Genomic DNA, 12,296 nt, shown 5'->3' with positions numbered 1-12,296 from the left:
AAGTGTTCGGTCAAACCATGTGCCTCCCATTGGAAAAGCATTGAGGCGGCCAGCAAACACAGGCAGGGCAACAGAACATGTGTTCTTCATGTGTGAATGAGGCCTAAAAGGACAAACATTGCTGACATTGTTGTCTATTTAGTGTCACAATAAACAGTCTTATAAATACTCTGTTTAAACAATAAACAGTCCTATAAATCCTCTTAATGTCTAAACAACAACAGTGCTCAAGGATAAAACCGTGTTTCTCAAACAAACGCTTCTTACCTTGGACCAAACAGCTCTGCTCACAGACAGTTGCTGGTAAACAACATGGCCGCTCCTATTTAAATCCAAAGCCCCGCCCACTGGATCCGGTCACCTGTTCAACTAGTCCGTCCGTCATTGGTCCGTTGGTCAGAGTGATTTGTCTTTGGATCATCCACTGTTGATGTAACAGCTGTGTGCACCACACACACACACACACACACACACACACACACACACACACACACACACACACACACACACACACAGAGCGATGTGTGGATAAATCACTGAGATTTGGGAAATGTGTTCTGAATGGGCCTGAATATATGTGTGTGGGCTGCAACAATGATTTCATAAAGTGTAGTTTAGTTTTGAACAGGCAACTAATGTAGTGATAGATTAATTGGGATCTATTCCACAATTACACCAGTACTTCATATCTAATTAAATCAAGCACGATTTTAATTGTAAAGTTGGAAAGCTCCTACAAATTTCATATGACACAAAGACAAATTCACAGAGGGTTGCCTGGGTGTAAACTATAGATACATGGACAGGGATGTAATCAAAACAAACCATATATGACCAGCAGGGGGCAACGTAGTAAAACAAAAGGTGCTGCAGGAAACCAAAACAGATTCTCACATCATAACACACAGATTTAAGACAGATTTATCCTCTGTGTCCACAATAAATGTCTGGCATTGGAGTGTGCGGCTATATGCATTTTTGACAATTCTCACATTATAACCAAGTAACACCATGCAGCCAATACAACTGTCTATAACTATAACACACTGACAGATCTATTGGAAGTGTGTGTGTGTGTGTGTGTGTGTGTGTGTGTGTGTGTGTGTGTGTGTGTGTGTGTGTGTGTGTGTGTGTGTGTGTGTGTGTATGTGTATGTCGTGCAGATGTGAGTGTGATTGTATGTGTGACTGTTTTTCTCAGAAAACATACCGTAGGTGCCTGTTGTTTACCAGGAACACAGGAACTAAGAAAGACAGGAAGGTGTGTGGGGTGACACCATGCTGAGGTGTGAAGCACGCACACACACGCGCGCACACACGCGCGCACACACACACACACACACACACACACACACACACACACACACACACACACACACACTAACAGGCGTACCCAACTGCGGAGAAGTGTGAAATGATATGTGGATAAACAAGAAGCTAAAACCCCAAAACTCATAGTTCAGTCAACCTAGCCATATCACTCAGTCAAAGAAACAGCCAGTTAACGGTCGATAATTATATTTCTCCATTACCTACTCTTCCCTTTGTTTTCATTCTGTCAAACTTAAAAAATAAAAAAAACATAAAAAACAAAAGGCGGGTTTAGCGTGTTTAACAGGGAAAGACAATGGGAAAAAGACGGGTTTAGCGTGTTCCGCAGTCAAACAGTTTTAAGATAATTAAACTTGAATTCAGTGATAACATTAGACTTGTTGCTATAAATTTGATTAAAACGTTTGACGTTTTTGAGTTGTACAATACTTTCCTCAGGCTACTTCCCCCATAGTGGAGTCAGGTGGCAGTGTGCATGCTTATCCGACATACCATAGGACCGACATTAAGTTTGGCGAACATGCGCTGCTCCGTACTTGCAGTTATGGTTAGGTTAGGGTTTGAGGTAGGTTGTCGTTGTCGGACCAACGACTAGAACGGAGACAAGACCGTTCCATTTCACCCACGCATTGCTCATTACTGCATCCAACTGTCACAAAGATGGTTTGTAATCCAAGACACAAGAGGAGCATCCACTCCTTTCTGCTTTCTGAGTTATGCCTCCTTAAACCAAAATCAGTTTATCTGGTTGTGTAACTTGTATACACAACCAGATACACATATACAATGTTTCTATGCATGTTTGTACAGTACAGTACAGTACAGTACAGTACAGTACAGTACAGTACAGTACAGTACAGTACAGTACAGTACAGTACTGTAGACATACATGCAGTTCATAACCACATTCAAAACCATGTACAGGAGAACAAGGGAAACACACCAAATACTTTTATTGATAGAAAATATCCTCAAAATACACTATGTAGATTGGATTGGAGTGTACTTCACACATAATATATATATATATACTGTATACGGTATGATATATTTTCTTTATATATGTTTTTCAATCACAACTGGATATCAAATTCGGTTGCACTGACGGAGGTTTGTAGTGTCAGATCATATGTCGTGCACCAGGGATGTAATGAGATTCTTTCCAAATGTTGCTCTGTCCACAGTTGGATGTCTTCCTCTTGCACTGGTAACAGCGTCTGTACTGCTCACACTGATCAATCAGGAGGTGAGCGCCAGACCTGAATGTAAGGCCAGATATAGGGGTGGATTGATGGATGAATGAATGAACGGATGGATGGATGGATGGATGGAGGGAGGGAGGGAGGAATGAATAATTTAAACAATCAAATGAGGAGGCAGCAATGAATAAATTAATGAATCAATCAATCAATCAATCAATCAATCAATCAATCACAAATGGACTGACGTATGAAAATGCCATTGGATGGAAGAGTGATGATAACATAGGGTAATGCATGCCAAAGCTGAGCAGTATAGCGTTGGATTGTGGCTGTACTTTTACCCACCTGAGGAACATCTTCTCTTCATGGTCTCGTTGGTGTTTGAGGTGGGTGCTGCGTCTCCAGGTGTCCTCCAGTGATACTCTCAGGTTCTGCATCTTCTCGAAACGACTGATACGATCCAATATTAGCCTAGAGAAGACAAGAAGAAAGATAGGTGTTTCAGATTCCTTGTACTGAAAAAATGTATAGCCGCACACTCATATATACTGCCTACTTCAGGGTATATGAGGGCAATATATCTGTCCGAAGCGTTGGTTTCTTCTCTGTGTCCACAGTAAACGTTTGGCATTGGCAGCTGCGAGTCTGCGGCTATACATTTTTTCAGAACTAGTATTTTTTCCGTTAGCTGGCACCTCACTGTGCACCTTTTGCTCATATAGTTTCAGATTCCTTAACACCACAGAACAACTTTGAACCATCTTTGAAAGGAGTAAAAGGACCACAATGGAATAAGCCTACAAGCTTTCTTGTGTTCATCCTTTTATTTGTATGCATGTGTTTTTTTTTAACTTGTACATGTTAAATATGTCAAAAAATAAGTCAATCAAAAAAATTCTTTCTTCAGCAGATGTATTTTTCAGCTCTTCTTTCTAATTATTTTGGATATGTTTTGTTTGCTTTTACTGTACTGTGATTTGTTTGCCTCCCTCTACTCACTCCCTTCGGGTGCGATTAAGCATCTCCTTCTCTTCGGTCTTCCGTGCTAGACGACTGGACACCTCTTCCTCTCGTTTCTGAGAAGCAGCATTCATCTGCTCCTGAAACACCTGCCAGTTCAAAACAATATAATCTTACTTATGGTAAATGAAAACATAATTGTTAAACACAGCACAGAAAAGGTTTGCCAAACCCCAAACATATCCAAACTCAAATCATATAAAATTCAACCTGTCCAGAGTCCACCATTGCAAACTCAACTGAGCTCAGTATTTTCTTTTTGTATTAGCGTGTAATGTTATATAAATATAGCCAACGACAGCATTGCAAGCTACGAATGACCTTCTGTGCCCGTTCTCGACTTTCTAGAGTACTGGCTGGTGTCTCAATTCGACCAAACCCCAAGTTGTCAGGTTGATGCTCAGGAAGTCCCATGCTGTCCTCCACCTAAAGGATAGGAGGGTAAAATATAACATACATCTCTCATCTCTCATTGATTCAGGACCTGAATGTTAACAAGACCGCAAGCCAAGGACCTTTTTCCTTTAGAACCAAGTGTTTGACTGTACGGTTTACATTTCTGCCAATAATGTATTCAATCAATCAATCAAACAATCTTTCGATTTCCTACCGGAAGGGTGACAAAATAATGTCACACTCTCCTACACTAGATTACACTCTCAGGGGCAACTTGTTGCAGATGACTGCAATAGCACTTTAGCATAGCAAATTAGTACAGAACAACTAACTTATCAAGAGATAAGCTCATTTAAAATATGAACATAATATACATTTCAAGTATATATTGCAATATGTTCCCCACAGACAGACAAATAAAACAGACATACAGAGGTAAGTTTGTGAGCCTTTTAAAAATTGCTATTATTTCAGAACTAGACTCAGAACTAGAAGTTAAATGCCAATCGTGGCTTAACTATTTTCACTCTTTTAATATATCAAACAGCTTATAGTATCTATAATAAAGCCTTAAATATAATCTTTCTTGCCTGTGCGTCCAGAGCCCTCTGATAATGTTCAACTCTCTGTTGTTTCTGCTGGAACTGCTGGGCCTTCTGCAAAGCAATCCTTGGACGCACACACGCACACACGCACACACACACACACACACACACACACACACACACACACACACACACACACACACACACAGACAATTACCTAACAAGAGTTCATGTTTACCCTCTCTGAGTTAAACAAACACTTGTGATTGTACTGTGTATAATCAGGGGTGTCAAACTCATTTCGGAGTGGGCGAAAGGTGACTTGATGAGGACTGATGAGACCAGTTGCGGACACACATGCTTGCTCATGCACGTTCATTTAAACAGTCACTGCAATAACCATTAACCAACCATAGTATATCACTTTACACATTTTGTTAATTTGTTTATTATTAAGAAGCTAGCTTAAAATTATTGATATTGGTGCAGGCTAATGCATTTGGTATGAGAGATTTTTGTTTAAGGAGACTATACTATATTTACTAGTTACTACTATAATGTACTATATACACTGTACTGTATATAGTACATGTCAGCAGATGACTTGAGCAGTAGAACTGTTCCAGACTTACTCGTGGGCTAACTGGGCTTGTTCTAGATGCTCCAGGAGAAGGCGTCCCTGATGGGACTGGGTCTTGTGCTGGCTTCTCTGCACCATCTGAGCCTGCAGCTCATCAAAGTAGCAACGCTGCTTAATCTCTCTGGGTGGAGTCAGGGGCCGTTCAGGGAAGATGAACGAACTCTAAACATAAAGGCCCCAAAGTGACATTATTAGTCTCACCGCATTGAGGAGAACAGATGAAATAAGACATAGTTGAGCCACATGAAGCACAATGCTATTGTAAAAGTGAGTAAGTAAAGTAGCATTGGGAATGACCAGTTTATGAGCGTGGACAGGAGCCTATCTCCTGTTACCAGCATGAGGGAACTTGATGTGCAAGTACACCCCCTGGACAGTATGACTAGTTTGCCACAGGGACTTGCCTCTCATCCTACCCTCAATACTGAGTGCCAGGGAGGCGTTGAATAACATTTATATAGTCTTCGGTATGACTCGGCCAGGGATTGAACCACAACCTCTCAGTTCCACAACGGACATTCTAAACACAAGGCCACTGAGCTGGTAAAGTTATTGTTAACCCTGAGTTCAACTAAGTGCACTCATAAAATAGCAGATCTACAAGGTCACAACGGGTTGCAGTTCCATTGGATGCACTCACATGGTATTGAGAACAGATAGCTTTCTCTTCCTTCAGGGCCTCTGACACTTGCAGATTGAATGCAGACACCTGTTTGGCATGATCACGTTTTTCATTCTTGTTGGCCTGCCACAGATACGCAAACACATTGAAAATTATTGATAATATAATATAATAATATCATATAATATGGACAATGGACATTGCCATGTACTAGGGCATTCACTTCTAGTCATTTTTACTAGTTGACTAGTTTTTTATTTTTGGAAATAAATATTTGTACATTTAAAAAATGTGTACATTGGTGACTATAACTATAATCTACCTGATTTTGAGGCCTACTAAATAAATAAAAAAAACTAGTATCAACAAGGTCGACTAGTGGATTTACTAGTGGAGTTATTTACTAGTGGAGTTTCTTAATGCCCTACCATGTACAGGTACATTCTCCAGCACAATGATGCATATGCTACAAACCTGTTCTTTGTGCAGGTACAGCTTGTCTTTCTGCTGCTCTTTGAAGAGTAAGATGATTTCCTGAGCTTTCTCCTGTGCTAGTCTCTCCTCTCTCAGGTAGAGCGGAACGTTCCTCTGGGCCCGTTGCATGCACAGATAACACAGCTCCTACAGGGACATGGCCTTAAATGGTTGACACACAATGCAAACACTGCACGCACACGCATGTATGCACACACACTCTTCTCACCTGTCCTGCACGGGTGTGGCCAGTACAACCTTTGCTCAAGTGAGGTTCCTCTATTCTAGGAGAGCCTTCTGGTGGTAAGATAGATGAAATTAACCTACAGTGAATTAGGAAGAGACACAGATATGCGTTTACATTCGCACTCTGCTCATTCTGCCGCCATCCATGATCACACACTATTTTCATAAGTTGGACGACGACAATTTCCTGTTGTCTTCATGTCTGATGTCCACACAAAAATGGTTCAGTAGTACTGGCTCCATTGAACCAGAAACTGTTTTGTGTGAGACATGAAGCTGGAAGCAATATGACATTCTTAACCTTTAGTTATATAAATAGGTCATAGTGACCCATGTCTTTGTAATTAAATGTTTTTATCATTTCATATTCCAGGCATTCCTCAGAAAAGATTTGTATATGAGACCATATACATTTTGAGTTGAGTTTATCTGTAATACTTTTTAGTGCATCATGAAAGAATGGGTAGTGTGTTGTAACTGTTGTTAGTGTTTCTTTCTAATTTCTAAAGAGGGTCTGTTGAAATATGAAAATGTGAGGAACTGTGGAAACATTGATTTCACAGACTTTGTTGTATTTAAATAAAACGCACATAATCATCTGTACTTCTTGCAGCTTCTCCTTGAGGCAACAAACATAATACGGTTTCTATTCTCTTTGCTTGGCCACTTGTGATGAGCACAGAGCATTAACTAATTAATCTTAATTGGTACAGAGTAGACATGGTTCACTGGTGTAGAAATCCAACCCAGATGAGTTCCGGTGCCGATTAAAACAATGACTATAACATTCCAACGTCACAGGAATTATTCCTCTCATCAGTATATGAGGAGGGTCACACCACAATGTTATAGTCTCAAGAAAGCTGGTTGCTGTTGACAGAAGGGGATCTGTCCCACAGGTTGTTTGTGCATCATTGATGGAGCTGGATTGTGCCCCAGGATAGTAACAATATAGGACCACCACTGGTCCATACTTCTAGGTCTGGTGTGTGTGTGTGTGTGTGTGTGTGTGTGTGTGTGTGTGTGTGTGTGTGTGTGTGTGTGTGTGTGTGTGTGTGTGTGTGTGTGTGTGTGTGTGTGTGTGTGTGTGTGTGTGCGTGTGCGTAAACTGTACTTGTCAGTTGTCTCTGTGGGGGGTGGTGTTGGATTCAATGCTTCAGAGAGGCTGACACCATTCACCTTGGCAGGCAGCAGTGTCCGATGGGATTTGGATTGCTGTGACTGGGGATCTTCTAAAGAGGCACAACGATATCATGTGAACATGTTCACTGTTCCTCTCAAAGCATTAAAGGACCATATATACAGGCATCGATATGTGTCATTATCTTTTCACAGCTTCCCAACCATATTGCACATAAACATAGTACAGAACCCAGCTGTGTAGATCGACCATTATACCATTAATGTCTTTATGGTTTGATATGGCATTTGTTTACATTTTCTCCAAAGTCATTAAAACGTTGCTGAATAATTGAATCAGTGATGAATAATTGAAACACTAAAAGGTTAACAAGTAATGGATGTTTTAATTGGCAAATCAGTCTTTCCTTCAGTAACTATTTTTGGCTATACTTTTAGACAAATTAATCTGTACTTTAAATTGTATTAATTTAAAATACGACAATCATTAGTGTGTTGTATTACCTATATCAAGCCAGTTTCAAGCTAATAGAAATGTATTTTTAAACTACGCTGAAATGAACTGACCCCAATGGATTCTTCCTTCCAAATCAAACAAACCATTGTCTTGGAAAACGGCAGTAATGTGACACATGAGACATGAGTCAACATAACGTGAGTCATAGTCAATGAGCTAACAATGACATGCCAGATCTGTAAATGCATTTTTGTCTGTATCAACTGCATCTCTTTATTCATCACATTGCATGTGGTAGGCTATCACTTGTACTATTGTGTTTGTTTGTTTGACTGATTGTTAGCTGACTGTTGTTTCACCTCTTGTATCTTTCCCCGTTCTGTCTGATTCAGCAGGGGCCGGGATGAGCCACACTCCAGGTTTGCCATCCATTTTCTTTCCTGGCTCAGGTGATCTGACACAAGGCAGTGTGACAGATGTCTGTGGCCTCTGGAGACTGGACGGTCTCCCTGTCATCAGAGAGACACTAGTACCAGGTCTCTGGAGGGGGAAAAGACAAATAGATGTAATATACGCACGCACACACGTACAATTACACATAAACAAATGTTGACACACAGACACACCAGTTTACACTCAGACTTTAGGGCTTTTCCACTTCTTAGAACAGTTCTTAGAACAGTTAATAAACGTTCCAATTCAATTCTCATTTGAGCATGGTTTAGCGCTGGTGTGGAAGGCTTTAAAGTTTAAACCGTTCCCAGACAACGTGGTTGTATGAGCAGCCAAACCTGACAGTTACATTATTAATATATAAAATATTTAATTTAAAACTTTATACACATGTATGTATGTGAGCACACGCATACAGTACACATGCACACATACATGCATCTGCAGTGTGCACACTCCTCATCTACTCACATGAGAAAAGGCTATGAGTAGTCTACCAGTTCCATCTATGGAATTAATAAAGTCCCTGTTGAACTTCATCCGCACCTTTGAACAAGATTAATTTATGTTAAATTCAATGGAGATTATATGCAACATGTCAATATTCTGTTCTCAAGCTTTTGAGCCTATATTCTTAGATCTGACAAAAGCTGAGATCCACTTCTGTTTTCACCACTTAAGCCCCATAAACTTCTTGTACAAATAGCCGATGTACAAGCTCACAATGTCTCATATTGACGAGCTGTGCACTTGTAGATTGGCAATCTTTGCTATTATTCTGTGCTTTTAGTTTTTTTTGTCTGTTTTATTGTATTGTGCTTATAATTTATACCTTTCATAATTCATCTACTGTATGTGAAAATGTAAAAATTCAATAAAAAGTTATTTAAAAAAGAAAAAAGAACATACAGGCAGATGGAATAAAGCATATTATAATTTAATGTAATATGTTTAAAATATTGGACCCCCCAAAGCAGAAGACATCACCTTGTTGTTTTTAAAGTACAAAACTCCAATTCCCTGGAAGGCAAGGAATGTGTGATATTTGGAGGCCAGTGCTCTCTGCAGAAGGAGCAGGGTCTCTCTGACACAGCCCTCCACCACGTCACGATTAAATGGACTCTCTTGTGACACAGCTGTGTAGTTCAGCTGCACCACCGGGACATGCATTGCTGTCAGAATGGAGGAAACAAGCGCATGTGCACGCATGCACGCACTAATATTGTTAGAGTTCAGGGACCACTTCACCCATTTTCCAGTCAGACCAGCCTTCCTATAATTGGTCCTCAAATGTTCATTATGATATTGCAACATTATTGACAGCAATGGTATTATAATGGACCAATTGGTCCTCACCTAAACCACTCCACCCATTTTCAATCATCTATCTATGACCTTCTTCATGCCTGAAGAAGGTCAGTAGACCGAAAGCTTGCTAAATAAATACATTGATGCGCGAATCTGAGTGTGGGGAGCTTCCCTTAATTTTTTCTCATCTTCCCTTTGTGGCTCCAGCACCTCTCTTAAGTTTTTTCAGCGGATGAGCGGTGGTTCTTTTTCAATCATCTATCTATAAATGCATCACGTCTCTGTCTGTATGTCTGTCTGTTCCCCCCATCTCTCTCCCCATTCCCTGTTAGCCTACCGTCTGTCCCTCCATAAAAAATATAAAATAAAGGTGAAAGCCACAAAAAAAAAATCAATGTATCGTTACACCCCTAGTAGGCTACAACGGGTATTGCATAGCCGGGTGGGGCACGGAACTCCAACTTCCATCGTTACAATAACTCCATATATGGGCATAAAAGGGACACATACAATAACTGGGTGGGTCATGCATTTCCAACTTGCATTGTTCCAAGTAGGCCAGTGCCCAACAGATGATATTGAAAATGGGTGGAGTGGTTTTTTTCCTGCTTTCAAAAAAGAAAAAGAAAAAAAGAACCCAGAAATTTGAGCTCACCTGCAGCCAGTGGCCAGACCTGCTCCAATCCCTGGGACTATTTGAGATCACCTGCAGCCAGTGGCCAGACCTGCTCCAATCCCTGGGACTATTTGAGCTCACCTGCAGCCAGTGGCCAGACCTGCTCCAATCCCTGGGACTATTTGAGATCACCTGCAGCCAGTGGCCAGACCTGCTCCAATCCCTGGGACTATTTGAGCTCACCTGCAGCCAGTGGCCAGACCTGCTTCAATCCCTGGGACTATTTGAGCTCACCTGCAGCCAGTGGCCAGACCTGCTTCAATCCCTGGGACTATTTGAGCTCACCTGCAGCCAGTGGCCAGACCTGCTTCAATCCCTGGGACTGGACAAGTTTCTCTGCCAGGAGGAAAATCGGCCGCTGGATCGTGATGAACTTGCTGCCCACATCCAACTTCTGCCGAGAGAAAGTGAATTTTCCCAGCCCTTCCATGTGGACTCCCTGTCACAATCAATCAATCAATCAATCAATCAATCAATCAATCAATCAATCAATCAGTCAATCAGTCATCCATCAGTCAGTCAGTCAGTCAGTCAGTCAATAATGCAAGCGTGCAAGTAAGAAATCAGTCTAGGCCTATAACTGTACATCATTCCGCTGCGATCTGCTATATAACGTAGGCCTAGAATATTTAATACATCAAATCAGTAGGCTATACATTTCATTATAAGAGCCTGTGGAGTGGAAGAACGATCACCTTTTGTAAGGTCATCTGACATTCAATGTAGGCGGACACATTGGCCCAAATGCTGTTGATATCTGGGGGAAAAAAACCAAAAACAAATAACAGATATGCCAGCCCATTCATTGACTCATGACAACAACAGCGTATAGCGGATCTTTGCGCTAGAGAACGAGAAATCACACTATCACAGGCTAAATATTTGACTATTTTAGAATATAGCCTACACTATAAGCCAAGAATAATAGGCTACCGGTATTCACTGAAGTGCTGACCTTTTTCCGAGAGACCCGACAGAGTTGGGAAGAGGTTCCTTTCCTTACACAGTAGTATATCAATCATTTTTTAAACGGATCCCGCATGGGCCCTGGAGATATTCGCTCTGTTTGAGTTTATTTCGAAACCGATCCTCTTGATTCAGGCAGGTGTGTCGGAATGTATGTTCGCTGACTTCGCTCTCCCCTGCTGAGCAGTGCTGACTGTCTTGCTTGGCTGAAACAGTGTGAAGTCCAGACTCCAGAGCCACCGTGTTGGTTGCCATTAGCGATGGCACAATAAAAAACACCCTCCGCAGTACAAAAGCCATGCCGCTGGGCTTTATAAAGAGGAAAGGATTCACACAAGCACACAAAACGATTTCAAGCTAAATAGACCTAAGGCCTATTAAGGCCTGTTATGTCGTCGAAAGCATTATGATTTTCATCATGGTTATTTTGAAGTAGCCTAATCTTTTGTATGTGCCTTCAGTTAATAGCCAGTTGAACTTGAAATCCCCCAGCATTGATTGAACTATATATGGAGGGCTGGGATTTGAACATGGGATATCTGATGTACTTACCGGTATACTTATATCACCAGGCCAGGAGACTACAGTAGCCTAACACCTGCCCTGGCAGAGAGACCTGTATAGGCCGCTGTGCTCCAAGTCCGAAGAGCACCTTTTCTTTAATTATAAATTATTATAATAGTCCTATTCTAATCCTAACATGTCCACCCAAATACTGGTGAAGTACAGAAAAGCATACAACAGCATGAACCATACTGTATACATGTCTGTCAGCTCAGTAGGCCTATGTTGTAGGAGGAGGACCTAATAGTGGCATGCG

At 41.2% G+C, this 12,296-nt stretch overlaps 1 protein-coding gene across 1 annotated transcript; it reads right to left on the bottom strand.

Moving 5' to 3' along the window:
• Window positions 1-2,451: 2,451 nt before the first annotated feature.
• LOC308319656 (coiled-coil domain-containing protein 81-like) lies at window positions 2,452-11,571 on the bottom strand (the record flags this gene model as incomplete). The annotated part of the gene is made up of 16 exons (XM_080769770.1): window positions 11,466-11,571; window positions 11,206-11,267; window positions 10,796-10,949; window positions 9,514-9,698; window positions 8,998-9,072; window positions 8,433-8,613; window positions 7,591-7,708; window positions 6,460-6,553; window positions 6,231-6,377; window positions 5,775-5,879; window positions 5,127-5,296; window positions 4,540-4,618; window positions 3,875-3,979; window positions 3,533-3,642; window positions 2,879-3,004; window positions 2,452-2,590 (listed from the first exon to the last, which is right to left on the bottom strand). The coding sequence occupies exons 1-16, from the start codon at window positions 11,530-11,532 to the stop codon at window positions 2,452-2,454; spliced, it is 1,917 nt and encodes a 638-aa protein (XP_080625896.1). The 5' UTR covers window positions 11,533-11,571.
• Window positions 11,572-12,296: the final 725 nt, after the last annotated feature.

Source organism: Protomyctophum bolini (genome assembly GCF_963924005.1).
Source record: "Protomyctophum bolini genome assembly, chromosome: 1".
Taxonomy (NCBI): domain Eukaryota; kingdom Metazoa; phylum Chordata; class Actinopteri; order Myctophiformes; family Myctophidae; genus Protomyctophum; species Protomyctophum bolini.
The sequence above is the reverse complement of the archived record's forward strand: the minus strand, read 5'-3'. Positions and strand labels throughout refer to the sequence as shown.